Source organism: Rhineura floridana, chromosome 10 (assembly GCF_030035675.1).
Source record: "Rhineura floridana isolate rRhiFlo1 chromosome 10, rRhiFlo1.hap2, whole genome shotgun sequence".
Lineage (NCBI taxonomy): Eukaryota > Metazoa > Chordata > Lepidosauria > Squamata > Rhineuridae > Rhineura > Rhineura floridana.
The window spans coordinates 55,813,248-55,828,205 of NC_084489.1; the positions used below are offsets into that span (position 1 = coordinate 55,813,248).

A 14,958-nucleotide genomic window follows, 5' to 3' on the forward strand; every position below is an offset into this window, starting at 1 on the left:
AAATAAAAAAGTTATGACAAGGTCACATGCTTTTTCAAATTCTAAAATTGTTTTTTAAATTCCTTGTTACAAACTTTTACATTTTAAAAAAGTTGTCAGATATCTTTAATCGTGTTAGCTAGAAATATTTTTAAAAGTGAAAATTTAATTTTCAGGAATTATGAAACCTTCTACCTTTTGCAAACTTTAAACCATAAAAATAAAGCAACACTATTTCTTTAATTAATTTATAGCCTCCCTTCCTCCCAGAAAGAGCCCAGCCCAATCTCAACACATCTCTCGACACAAATAAATGTCTGGTACTCTGACTGTTCTTTTCAAGAAAGTGAAAGCCATGAGTAATCCATAGCTTTAGATAATAAAAAATAGAGTACATGTCTTTTTTCTCTCAACATTGCTAATATGAGCTGTGAGGGGCAACTTAAATCACAAATGTTGTGGAGGGGGGGTTAAAAATCCCTTCCGCAGGCCAAATCCAGTTTTGGGGTCTTCCATGGCTGCTGTTAAGCCTAAATAGTTCAGGAAAGCAAATCACAGATCTTCCACATCATGTATAATTTGGTTCTAACTGCACTGGAGGCAAGTATTTCTTTTTGTGGCCTGTAATTTATCAGCCAGCTTGTTCGCAATTTGAGCTATACCAGTCTCTCATACAATGAAAGCAATCTCCCTACATGGAAATAGAACACATGCAATGGACTTGGGAGATTGGAAGGGAGGCAAACAGGAGATAAACAAACTAACCTATCTTGCTGGAAATAGGCCCACAATAATCAAGACCAGGTTCCTAATTAGCCATGGGGGGTGTCACTGAAAAAAGATGAGACTGCTTCAAAGTCTTGTAGGGTCAGTTATTTCATTCTGGAGATGTAGCGGCAAAGGAGATATGTAGAAGGCAGTGGGGAAAGCAGCAGAACTAGAAAGGAGGAGGCTAGGACTGGGGAGGGCAGCCATGAGAGAACCAGAAAAGGTCCTCAAATGCAAAGATGTATCACTGAACACTAAAGTCAGGATCATTCGGGCCATGGTATTCCCAATCTCTATGTAAGTATGTGAAAACTGGACAGTGAAAAAAGCAGATAAGCGAAAAATCAACTCATTTGAAATGTGGTCTTGGAGGAGAACTTTGCGTATACCACAGACTGCGAAAAAGCCAAATAATTGGCTTTTTAAATTAAACCAGAACTATCACTAGAAGCTAAAATGATGAAACTGAGGTTATCATACTTGGGACACATAATAAGGCATGATTCACTAGAAAAGACAATAATGCTGGGGAAAACAGAAGGGAATGAAGGCCAAACAAGAGATGGATTGATTCCATAAAGGAAGCCACAGACCTGAACTTACAAGATCTGAACAGGGTGGTTCACCACAGATGCTATGCATGGGTTGCCATAAATCATAATCGACTGACGGCACATAACAACAGACCGGGGTGAAATAAGAGTACAGACTCAAACAATACAAGCCATACTTTTAAAGCACATTCCCTTCCAAAGTATGATCCTCAAAGGATCCTGGGAGCTGTAGTTTGTCAAGAGTACTGGGAATTGTAGCTCTCTGAGAGGCAAACTACAGTCTCCAGATTTTTTTCTTTGGGAGGAGGGAAGGCACTTTAAATGTCTGTTGTGTACGCAGCCAAAGTAGAAGGGGAGCTGTTATTCGAGGGAATGGTCTTCCGCAATATCCGCCGAAGCAGGTTTCAGACTCGGGAAATTTGCGCCACAATAGATCTGCCTGTTGCTAAAGGTTCCTTTTCTTGTCAGCGAAAGGGAAGCCGCACTCGTTAAGTGGATAGAGACGCGCCGCTTGTGCATAAAGGACCCAGTGGAGGAAGGGGCGGGGAAGTAACCGAGGAATGGAGAGAAGAGAACGGCCCGCTTCCTTCATGGGACGAAGCAAGAGCCCAGTGAAGGCCAGCCCCTTCCCGCGCCCTTGAGAATCCCACACGCGACCCGTCCCCAGCAGCCAACAGGGACTTCCTAGCTTACGCATAGCGGGAGTTGGCGATGGCGACACGGTGGACTCCATTCCCGTCACTGGGGGGTACCATATTAAGAAGAAGCACGGCAGGGAGAGAGCCCAGAGCCGCTGCTGCTGCCACCACAGCACGGCCATCTCCCCTCCCCCTACAGAGGGTCTCTACGGCCCCGTCAACTTCTCTCAGTTGCAGGATTCCGGGAACCGCCTGGTCTCTCACTCGCGCAAGCGCATTCCCACCTGACGACCAAATCAGGTGCCTCAAAGCGAGCAACGACACAGCCTAGCGCGCAACAGTTCGCCCCACCCACCTCTCTCCGAGCCACTTATATAAACTAAAACGAGTAGCCCCGCCCCTTCCGTGCTTTTATGCGCGCCCTCGGAAACCGAGCCCCACTCGGTTTGTGCCTGTCTTTCCAAACAGGTTTAAGTCGTGGATAACAGGGGCACCAAGTCGTGCAAAACTTAGTTTATCAACCCCAGGACAGAAGTTGGGAGCGGAAGGCCGGGGGGGAGTGGCTGTCCAAGCCCCTTTATTTAGCCGTTCAGCATATTCCACATCCCTGGTCCAGCTCCACCCCTTTGTCAAATGCTTTTGCCTGGTTAGCATCCTTGACCTGTAATACTGTACTGTAATGCTTCTTGCTCAGCTGAATGGATATGTGTGTGTTTGTTGAAAACTCGGACATAGTGTGGCGGAAACAGGCTACGTACTGTACAAATCTACGAGTCATATCCAGTAGTGTAGCAGCAAATTCAGAGTGCAAGGTCTCTTCATATTAGTCACAACCACACTCTCCCCCCTTGCTTTGGAGCTGGATTAAGAATGAGATCCTTGTTAATACCTTTTCCCACAACACGTCTCTAGGAGCCAAGGGGGAGTGTTAGCTACTGAGAATCACTGACTCACCTTTCACTCTGATTGGCTCCAGTCACCAGGAAAGGATAAGGAAGCATGTTAGAAGAGTCTTCTCAGTGGCTAACATGCTCCCCTTTCATGCTGATTGCTTCACAAGATTCTGGAGACATGGGAACCCTGGTCTCAAAAAAGTAAAGGGTCTAAGACCCCCAACACCGCATACAATTATATCCCTGGTCATATCCTTTGTTCAGCCCACTTGCCTACCACGCATGCAGCCCCTGGAAGGTTGACGACAAAGGAATGTGGCCCTTCGACTGAAAAAGGTTCCCCATCAGTGCTCTGACTACAGTACAAGCCTATAACATGTGCTCCTTTTCTTTGCTCTCTAAGGAGCCCTTGCCTGTTTTGAAACATTGATAAGAAAGCCTTTGTCTGTTTTGAAAACTGATGGATTGGTAACCTTAGTTTTTTTTTAAAAGGCTGAAATCCTATGCATATTTGCTTAAGCAAGCCCTATTGAACACTGTAGGACCTATTTCTAGCAATATGGCATAGGAGTATATTATTTGTACATGGGTGACCAATAAGCAGATCTGTGGGGGCAGGGTCTGCCCTCTAATTTTTTTCTGCCCTAATTTATTTTCTACAAAAATAAAAAAAAATATTACAGAAAAAATTAGTCCCCCTTCCTGAACTTTTAAGCTGGCTATAGACCTACCAGTAAGCAGCATCTGGTCCGCTGGGAAGAGATGGCCCTGTTGGCCCATAGATGGCACCTTTTCTGTGTACTTGAGATCCAAGACCAAACATTCTGCCCCCACTCTTCCATAATTAATTTCCCACACAGATTCTTTCTACTTCCACCTGTTTTTTTGTAATAATTTTTCCTTCCCTCACCCAAAGTAAGAAAAGATAATTTTTTCTCACTGGTCCCAACCAGACATGCTCAGGTCAGCTGCTTTTTTCCTTTAGTAACAGAGCCCAATCTGATTCATTGTTAATACTATCTCTGTTCTCTTGGTTCCCCACTTCCACCTTAGAAAAGGACAAATAAAGCCAATAGGGTGGGTTTTTTTTTTAAATGGGCAGCTAATCAGCAGCCAGTCATGCATAAAAATACCAACATGATTTGTAACTGTGCCTGATCCATGTCCCCAAAGAAAACCTTATATGTGCATCTGGCTGATGGGCTGGCGTTAATGCCCCATTGTTTACAGTCATCATCAGGCTGAATTGACCCCAAACTGCTGAAACTAGCCCTGTACCTTGGTTTTCAGGATGGATGCTTTGTAAATAGGACAAAGTGATTTGAATGGTTCAGTGAAAGCCCAGATTAAACCTTCTGATACCTTAAGTACTCTCCAGCAAAAAATATAATTTATGAATCTTTGAATCTTAGCTTTAAACTGGAATATGACTTACTCATCCATCCAGATTTGGAGACTTGCTCATGCCACTTTTCCACCTCTTAAATGTATGTCTTGGGCCCAATGAATGGTATCGGAGCACAAGATGCTGCAATGTTTCGAAAGCAAAGCAGATAAAGACCCAATTACTTCTTTGGATGGGAGAACCAAAGGACCCCATTGAAGAGCTAGATCTAGTTAATTAAGGCTACAATACTACACTCACCTGTGGGAGTAAGGCCAACCGAATTCAATGGGTCTTACTTCGGAGTAGATATGCACAGGACTGTGCTGTAAATGTATATATATATTTAAAAATAAGCCCCTGCTGTGCTTGTCCAAATCTAAGGCTGATTTCAGTATCATTCAGCATTTGGGGTGAGATTCTTCAATCACAGGGAGTAATGATCAGTAAAGCAAATATCTTGATGCTGTTACCAGTGGGACTTGAATGAATACAAACAGAGTTATTCCAAAGTAGATCAGGTGTGAGTGTGCAGAGACAGAAGTGGCTAGGCTAAAAATGCTAAAAATATTAAATTTAAATTAGTGCAAGCACAGTAATGGTAGGAGAGTCTCTACATTTCAAATGTGCTGGAAGTGGTTTGACTACACATTTCAGTTCTCAGGATCTGTTTTCAGGACTGCAAATAAGTGTCCCAACTACTGCCACTACATTTAGGATGTTTATCTTTTATGTAAATATGCCCCTTAGCAGTGCAGCCACATACTCATTTCCCTGGGCATGAATCTCAGTCAGGCTTACTTCCCAGTGCAATCGTATAGAATTTCAATTATTGCTTTGAGCACAATCCAGCAGCCATTGCTCTAGAAAGCCCTGAACCTTTATGGCCTCTGAACTGATCAAGTTAATATTCAAAACTACATATAGCTGTACAAGACCATTTATAATTAAAAATACATCCTTTATTTTACATAAAAATTTAAACCATAACCAAACATATCTAAAAGTCAAAACCAGAATTCTACAGTAGGCAACTGAAGAAAAAGGTGCATATGCATACTAAACACAAGAACAGAAGTAGAGAAATGGTTTTATGTAACAAAGGCTGAAATTCACATTGTTCTGTTTGTACAAGCTAAACAAGATAAAGTTCAAGAGCGAGCTTACAATTAAACTCAATTTAAAATCCATCGGCTTTTGCATACAGAAGCAGGATCAGAATTTTTAAAAGATTTTTTTTAATAAACCTTTCATTAAAGAAGAATCGGCAACAGCTAATACATTTGGCTTGTTGTGCCTTTAGTATCAATCAAAAATAAAACATTAACCCAAACACAGAACTCAAAACCAGAAAAGAAGTTACTATTTTGAAAATACCAACATCTAGAATAAGCTCCTGTAGCACATGGCTTTAATACAAAACCACCACATGTGGAATCATGACCCGATCAACCAGAAGTACTCCCACCTTTGAAGCACTCCCCATCATTCATATTCAGATATTTAAATACATTATCCACAATCTAGAAAGCTGCTTTAAGCATGTATGGTGGGAACTCTCACCCTTGCAGCACTGCTTTAAGTTCCAGATATAGCTTAGGGTGTTGCTTTCACAGAACCTCAGTGGCATCTCACAGAACCTCAGTGCAAAGGGGGAATCATATGAAACTGGACAGAGAAACCTTGCACAGAGCCGGGCTCTGTTGGGACAAGATCACTCTGTCCGATTTCAGTCAATTTCCCCTTCATGTTGCAGTTCTTGATGACACAACCCAAGCTGTTCCAAAGGGCCCTCTGATATTCTGGAGAGGCTTTTTATGGGTAGAGGGGGCTTCACGGGAAGGGAAATTGGTTGTTCAAGCTGCCTTCCAATTGTACAGCCACTGGGTACAACCCAATATTAAACAAGAACTGGTACCTCAGAAGGAAAGGAAGTGATCAAAACTGCATAACATGTTTATAAGTTTCAAAGGGCTATGAAAGCATCACATAATCTTCCGCAAGACAAGTGAGTGGATTCTTAGCCCCTACATGGAAGAGGGAATAAAATGCAAATTATTCCATATTCTAGCATTATCAATATTACACCTTTGTCAATTACTGTACATGCCAGTTAAGGCCTGCCTCATACATTGGGAACAATATCTGTTCATCATTCACATGAACTTGAGAATTTGAAGAAAAATTCATGTGAAGAATTTTTGCATACTGCAAATACAAAGCACTTATTGAAGCGTTCAAATTTAACCTGTAAAGAAACAAATAAAACACCACAATTCCTATCCCCATAGACTTCAAAATACCCAATGGTTCAGTGAATCACTGAATCAAAACAAAATCCTCCAGTGACTCAGATTGATCCACCTAGAATTTCAAACATGGTAAACATCAAAATGGAACACTTCAAAGAAATTTGGTTAAGAGAAATACAAACTGCAAAGCAAGATCTTTAGCTTTCTTCAACTGAAGCTTCTGCTGTTTGAAGAAAGGCAGCCATTCAGAAAGATGTAAAAATATACCTAATGAAAACAAAGCACTTATCAGCATTCCATTTATAGGGAGAACTTACACTTGCGTAACTACTTAAGAAAATATAGTCTCAACAAACTGAAAAAGCCAAGACTTGCTTCAGAGGGTGAAGTTTGGTTTCGGGAGTATATTCAGAACCTTTTGTGGAGTCTTTTTTTTAAAAGAATAGATCAGACTACATGCTCCATATTTGTGATTACTAAAAAAAAGAAGCTTTGATAGCTCAAGCCTGTTAGTGTTTTTCATTATTCAGAAAGCATAATGGAAAAAATTACCTCAAAACAACAAACAATCTTTTATGTCCAACAAAGAAAAAATAATAGTGAGGTCAAAAGATGTAAAAGACTGGCCTGTAAGAAAAGCACTAGAAGTCCTTAAAAAAATAAAGTCAAACACTGCCTTTGAAAATAATCTCATATTCAAGATTATTTGTATAAAAATACTCTGAGGTCACTGTCATAATTAATTCTAAAAGTGGCATTCAGGAGTTCATTTGCAATACAGCAAATCATAAAAGTAATCCTGATTCAGTAATATAATCTAAAATTTGGAGGGCATTGATAAACAATGGTACAGTAGATTTAACTGTAACTTAAAAAGTTTTAAAATCTGTATTAAAACAATGCAGGAAAAGGAATTCTGGTTTATCCAAAAATCTGTTATTGACAAATATCCTACAGAGCGCAATGGAACTATATGTTTAAATAAAATAGCATTCTCATTAATCTAGACTTCAGATTATTTGGGCACTTATATAATCCTGAGGCTAATTTATTGGTTTTGTATTGTATAAATTTCAACTATAAATAGATTATATATTTCAAAGATGTAGCTCTAAAGAATTATTTTCTATGGAATAAAAGCTGTATTATAAAGCACTGTCTATTGCTATGCAGAAAATTTTGTATTGATCTTCTACAGCTCGTTTTCACAGACATGAAGAAGCAGTCTAACTATAGTTCTGTGATGTTCACAAACAGATTGTTTTTGTGTATGGACAATGGAAAATGAGAATTGGAACAGGACTGAATTTGTCCATCAACTTCAGCTCTGCAGTTTGGTAAAATGCAAGAGTCCAAAATTCATTCTCTCAAGTTCTGCTCTAGTAATGCACAGAGAATTAAATGGTTGTTTCTGTACAAGCAGAGGAAGCACGATATACAAATGTATCATTCTCAAAAAATACAAAATGGCTATCAGTGATGATATGATTAAAATCCAGGTGTTTTAAATTAGGTGAAAGTTTTCTGGAAAGTCACAAGCAGCACTCATGTTCACTCTTTCAGTTTTTGATATACTGAATTATGCTATATATATATTTCTCTTTTTTCTTTGATTAAAGATTATTTTTTTCATAATTGAACAAAATAAATATTTTCTAAATAAACAAAAAAATACAAAACCGTTGTGATATCATTAAAATCCAGGTATTTTAGATTTGGTGAACATTTGGACTAAAAAGTAGTCTGAAATATATAAAAAAGCAAAAAGGTCCCAAACTTTAATTCAATCACCATCAGTTTTGATGGAACTTAGAAACTTGTGAAGAGCTTCAAGACTTCTAATATTTTGGCTTGCCTATCTAATTACATTCCTATCTTTAGTCATCTTAGACAGAGAAGTTATAAAAGCCATCAAGTTACAATGGCAATTCTTTCCACACACCCTTTGTAAAATATTTATATATGCCTCCAAGGTAATAGAAAAACCACTTGACCTGCAGTGCCTTGGCAAACAGGTGCTTGACTTGTCCAACGCATTCTTTAGCTTGTGTGTGTAACAACAGGGATGTCAATTTCAATGGCAGAGTGGCGTGATCGTGCAGAATATGGTTGGGAGGCATAACTATGTACACTGGGTGCATGCGAATACAGAGGCTGCCAGAAAGGGGAAGGAAGTGTTTTGCATGCACAATACCACAGGAATAAGAGAATGGCTGTAAACAACAAGCCTCCTGCACTGGCAATGGCAATAAACACCGAGATGTCAAAGGTAAAAACAGGCTCATATTTTTTGTTCAGTTCTTGATTATGAAAGATGACCCAGACAGATGGTGTCAAGCAAATGACACATGCAAGGAGAAAGAAGAGGCCGGCCACAAGATGGCAACCTGCACTATTTATGAGACATCTGGCCTGCTTGATGTTGGGCACAGTAGATATGAAGGCTGTATTACACATGCCAATCAAACACAGAAACAGAGCCAAGACAGTAGTTAACATGCTAATAGGGAGAGCAAACTGGAGAACACGTAAATCCAACTGATCAATTGCTGTGTACCACTCAGTATCATAGATGACACAGTCTTTGCTCCCATCAAAGCGAACACACTTAATCCAGAGCCCAGTGTAAACAGTCACATTCTTTTCATTTTTGTTAAAGGTGTAGAGTCGCATTTGTCTCCAGTTAGGCAGAAGAGCTGCAGCAATGAGTCCTGATAAGGCAGCTGTTCCAGAAAGGAAGGCCAGGACTGTTGCAGCATGGACATCACGGCAACCCATCTCAGCCAGCGAAGACGCCTCCAGCAAAAAAAAAAGGTTAGCAAGTCAACAATATTCTGATCAATTCATTTTTCTCAATAATGGAGCAGTTATCAACAGTGCTGCCATAGAGGTAAACTGGAATCTGAAGAATCCAAGCTTAAGATGGAACTGTGAACAAGGCTCTGATGTAAATAGCAGGCACAGCCAGTATAGCAATCGCAATCTGGTGTACGTTGCCCTAATATCTTACTAGACTTCAGTTTTAAAAATTGTTGATTAGTGGTACTAGTAATACTTAAAAGAGTTCCAGGAATGCAAGTGGTCAGTCTATTACATCTTAAATAGATTTTTTTTAAATAGTTCTCATTTAGATGAACAAGACCCAGTGTGGTATAGTGGTTAAGGTGTTGGACTACGACCTGGGAGACCAGGGTTCGAATCCCCACACAGCCATGAAGCTCACTGGGTGACCTTGGGCCAGTCACTGCCTCTCAGCCTCAGAGGAAGGCAATGGTAAACCACCTCTGAATACCGCTTACCATGAAAACCCTATTCATAGGGTCACCATACGTTGGGATCGACTTGAAGGCAGTCCATTTCCATTTTTTTAGATGAACAAGAAATGGGCAAATTATATAAAAATTATTACATTTTAGCAAGCTTCAACCATTTATTTCGTAAAGACAGAGGCTTTTGGGATGCAATTTTAGTATAGAATGCCAAACAGTAGCAAAAAATAGAATATTTTGCACCAATGCATGTACTAAAAAAATTCGTAAATCACTAAATTGTATGTCATTTTCCCAGGTCTTTCACCAAACACTCTTCTATTTATCTGAAGCTACAGTTAAGTTATAGCTAGGCTTTGTGCTTGAAAATTGTGTTGCTCTGATAGTCAACATCAACTCTTGTATGTGTGTGAACAGAGGAGAGACTGTACAACAGTAATACTGAGTCTTTTTCATACTGATAAAGACCAAATTAAGCTGACAAACATCAAATTAAACTAAGAATAAGTCTTTATAGACACCAGCACTTCTTACCTATGACCAGAGATAGTCATGTGAGATATGCCTTCAATTGTGTGTTAGGAAAAGCTCTTTTCTAAAGGACTGGGAGCACAAACTTACCAAGAGATGTAACCAAATCAGGAACAGGGGAACTCTTGAGAGTAAGACAATGATTTAATAGATTCTAATAGATCTAGAGAAACAAAAAACCAAATGAATTCTGGAGAAAATATAAATTGCCGTGTTTTGAGCAGTCACTTCTTACTATAGCAACTATGACAGATATAACAAACTAGTACTCATTTATAACATACAAAGTGCTTCACAACCCTACCTCATCCTCACAGTGACCATCTGAGCGAATGTACAGGAAACTGGAGCTAAGATGAAATTTTCAGGGGGGCCCCCAAGAGTCCACAGCTAGAGACTGGAATGTGGAGCCAGCCCCTGTGATCCAAAGCTATGTATTGCATGATTTCATCTTTCTATAAGGGGAGGCCAACACCATATTCAGTAATTCAATAACTGACCTCATGCAATGAAGAATTTCCAAATGTACTAAGCCTGTAGGAAAGAGTTCTATCAACCCATCTTCATACTCCCCTCTCCCCAAACCAAGACAACATTATATTTCTTTCTAGGTGTTGCCAAAAGAGAAACGTTTATGTGAACTATTAATTGCTATCTTCCCACCTCTGTTCCTCAATATCTACGCTGAGGCGTATCGCAAAGATGAAAAACACGTGGCACCCAAAAATATTCAATAAATGATTAATACTTGTTAATTAGATAAAAGCCTTTTTCAGATTTAGCTTGGACCTTCTGCGTATACAAATAGCACATGTATGAAGGGGGGGGAGCAGACTTTACCCCCATGTGTACATATATTCAACTCAGCATCATCACTGGCTTCTCATACACATGTTGGTATCACTTCATGTGACCTAAAACCATTTTTTTCAGAGTTCCTGATTGTGCAGAGTGCTATGTATACACACTGCACATATGCACTTCCATGTGCATTTGGTGGAGCCTGGTGCCCTATGCATGGAGGATCTAACCTTCGGTATGAAAAAGGCTGTGCTTAATATAAACTTTTAAAAATAATTTATGTTCATCATACAGTTACCAATCTTTCTGGAAAGGCTCAGGGTCCTCTAACAACTACACAAGAAGAAGAAAAACAGCTTCAGTTTTTCTGTCCCTGCATGTGCATGCTGGGAAAAGCTTCACAAGCTGAGCTTTGGTTTGATCACCATAATGAAGAGAATTTAAAAGCACCTTGAGAATGCAGAAGTATCCAGAAATGGCTCTATCATGCCTTCAATATTATACATGTTATTCAGAGCATGATGCAAACATGATGCAGACTACACATACTCCACACATACTCCACCAAATTCAATTCCACATATGACATGTATTGACTCATTTATTAACATACCAGCACATAATTGGGCCAACACATGCGGTAAGTGGATTTGAACATGTCAGGATGTTTAGACTGGTTTGACTATGGTCACCATCTCATCTGTTTCACCTTTGATTATGGATTATCACATCAAGAGTGATGAGAAGCACATTGTAATAATCAGATTATATCATTCTAAAACATCTTACAGAAACCATAAAAATACAGGACAGTCACTTTGCTTGCATTACTAATGACTAAAGAAATGGTACAACCCACACACAAGTCACAGTGTGTGGGTTAAACTGTGAATCAGGGCATAATAAGTATCAAACCATTTGAAAAAACATAGTTAACAGAGAAAAGAAGGTGAGAAGAGCCCAGCTGGATCAGACCAAAGGCCTGTTTAGTGCTGTGTCCTGTTCCCCATAGTGGCCAATTAGGTGCCTATGAGAACCTCACAAGCAAAACATGTGTGCAACAACACTCTCCCCACTTATGGTTCCCAGTACTGGTCTTCAGAGGCATACTGACTCTAAAATCTGGAAGCCACATATAGCCATCACAGATAGCAGCCACTGGTAAGTTGTTCTCCCATGAACGTTTCTGATTCCCTTTTAAATCAATCTGAGCTATCACCACATCTCAGCAGTGATGGCTGGTCCATTAGAGCATTAGCGCAAGTAGGGCACTGGTCCACCAATCTCAGTCTGCTCTCAACCAGCCCACACCTGCCTATCTTTCTTTCTTATAGCAGTCCACGGGATGGACTCCCCTGGGTCAGCTTCCTCCTCCTTAGTCTCAGCATTGCCCCTGAAGAACTCAACAGGAGGAGAATTGGAATTAGTTCTAATTCTCCTTGGCTCCGGCTCCACCTACTGTTGGCCTCTCTGCCTTCCACTCTACCAGTCCCGAATTTACCCCAGCAGCTACCGCATCTCGTGGCAGCAATTCCCACAAAGCGATTACGTGTTGTGTGAATAAGCACTTTCTTTTGACTGTCCATAATCTCCGACCAATCAGTTTCACTGGATGGCCCCAAGTTCCAGTATTATGAAGAAACAGTTGTTTTAAAAAAGGCAGATTTCATGCCAAGTATTAGAATGTTCAAACCATCGATCTTTAGGATGCATTGCTCACTTACCTGAGAGTAATCCCCGATGAACTCATTGAGATTTACTTCTGAGGAGATATGCATCCGATTTGTGCTGTTAAAACATATTTACTTCGAAGTAAATCCTATACATTTCAGTGGAAATGATACCTTATTGGTCCGTAGCGACGATTTTAATCAAATCCAGCATCTCCGGAAAAAACAACAGTTCACATATACTGTAAATAGGTACAAAGGGAGATCCAATCCCCACCGTACTTACCCACTTCCTACGCGCGATGCACTTAATTTGGGGACATCAAAATCTCTCAGCCCCCTCTGGTTGACAATACGCTTTTGCACTCTCGGCTTTTCAGGAAGTGGCTGCCTTTTCCAGGTATGCCCAAAGGCTCCTGGGATTGTAGTCTCCGCCTGCAAAGCTCTTTGTTTCACTCTACTTCTAAAGACTACAACTCCCAGGGATCCACTTTCAAACTCTATTATTCCGGATACTGCATCTTTCTATTGTATTTGTGGTCTCTCCGTCTCCATCATGTGTTACTGAAAGGAAACGGATGCTGGAGTAAGACATATCGCTTAAGGCTTTTGATTATCTGTTTTCTTTTTGAATATCCCGGCTGCCGTGCAATGTATATTTCTTTTTCACTCTTTTTCAAAAAAGGGTATCGATTTCCCCCCTGAAAAATAAAAATGGATGCCTGGTCTCAGAACTGTAGGCATTTTCAACTGTAGGTGGGGGAAGTCGCAGCTGCAGCGTTGTGGCACCCCTTCCACTTTAAGACCACCTGTGAGCCTGATCTCAAAACTCAAATTTGAACCTGCGACATAGCAGCCAGGTTCCAAAGGATAATATAACCGGCTATGCACGTCCAAGGGGACTTCGAGCTTATTCCTCAACGTCCTTCCGTGCCATACGACACAATCTAAACCTTCATCCTAAAGTGACTTTCAAAAGCAGTTTCTGATTCAGTTTGGCTGGGCGTGGGGAGAGAAAGCAGCTGGCGTGTGTGTTTTAAATCCTACTGTCCATGTTCCACCTCCAGCACAGTCCTATGCAAGTTTACTTACAAAGTAGGCCCACTGCATTCATTGGGGCTTACATCCACATAAGTGTGCAAAGTATTTCAGTTCTAGAGTAGTCCTTTGGATCCCAGCTATTAACTTTCATACGTACTGCATATTATAACATTTCAAACATGATCACCATTGTAGCTTTAAAAGCCTCATTGTCCTGTGATTTCTTTTTAATGTGTAGGCTGGTAGCAGACATTTTAGGGTAGAAACTCGGCAAGCAAATATATGACTATTTAGATTTGCAAAAGGGTAATAACAGAACTAAATGAGGATCGACAACTGAGTTTCACAAGCTGTAACCGCAGGATATGGAGGTAGGGGTCAGTTCTCACTTTGCAATGACTATACACAGAAAAAGATAGTGGAATTCTGGACTATACCACAAGACTGCACATCTAAGTAAAGAGAGGTATTTTTTAGTGTTCCCCCATGTAGACTCAGATTTAGGGTAATCTTTATCCCCAGTGTGCTTGGTTATTATGTCCATGGAATCAATTGGTTTTAGTGCACCTGCAGAACATCCGAATTCAAGATAGAACTTACGTTTCCTAGAGAGAACCTGAAAAGCTAAATGAACAGAAACTCTAAATACCAGCATTCCAGAAATTCTTTTTCAAGGTGCTATCTGTGGGCTATAAAACACTTAATTTGTGCCTAACATATATGAGAAATCGCTTCCATGCGTCAGGATATGGATACTGTCAACTGTCACCCATTCTTTGGAAATTAGCCAAAGCCCAGGTCTTCCAATGCTTCCAAAAGTGTCTGGAACTTTGTATTTTGGGTTGTTTCAGTCTTAACCTGATATGGCAGTAGAGCTGCAATATTTGTTTTAAAAAAGTTAGAACAGGCAAGAAATCTCAAAATCAATTTGAAATGTTATGGCTAGGGTAATGAGAACAGAGTGCAAGGTTGTCAATCATTTTAATGTATGTTGGTTACTACTGTTCCTGAGCAAAAGTGTGGCTTCATTCCTGGGGCATAATTGCAGCAGTTAATTCAAGTGACCTTTGTGGAGTAATCCAACTGCTGTTTTGATTATGAGGGAAAAATCAGTAGAACTAGCACATTGTTTATTATTTATTTTTAAAATTTATATCCCACCTTTCCTCTGGAAGGAG

The 14,958-nt window shown here is 40.1% G+C and overlaps 2 protein-coding genes across 2 annotated transcripts in view; both read right to left on the minus strand.

Moving 5' to 3' along the window:
* LOC133365211 (pituitary tumor-transforming gene 1 protein-interacting protein-like) overlaps window positions 1-2,302 on the minus strand; it is a 28,270-nt gene extending 25,968 nt beyond the window's left edge. Inside the window, exon 1 of the mRNA XM_061586767.1 lies at window positions 1,995-2,302. Coding sequence (XP_061442751.1) covers window positions 1,995-2,121 — 127 coding nt within the window. The 5' untranslated portion in view covers window positions 2,122-2,302. The remainder of the gene's footprint in view (window positions 1-1,994) is intronic.
* Window positions 2,303-5,156: 2,854 nt separating this feature from the next.
* On the minus strand, window positions 5,157-13,226 carry CLDN12 (claudin 12). The gene is made up of 3 exons (XM_061586197.1): window positions 13,026-13,226; window positions 10,359-10,431; window positions 5,157-9,264 (listed from the first exon to the last, which is right to left on the minus strand). The coding sequence occupies exon 3, from the start codon at window positions 9,244-9,246 to the stop codon at window positions 8,509-8,511; it is 738 nt and encodes a 245-aa protein (XP_061442181.1). The 5' UTR covers window positions 9,247-9,264; window positions 10,359-10,431; window positions 13,026-13,226; the 3' UTR covers window positions 5,157-8,508.
* Window positions 13,227-14,958: the final 1,732 nt, after the last annotated feature.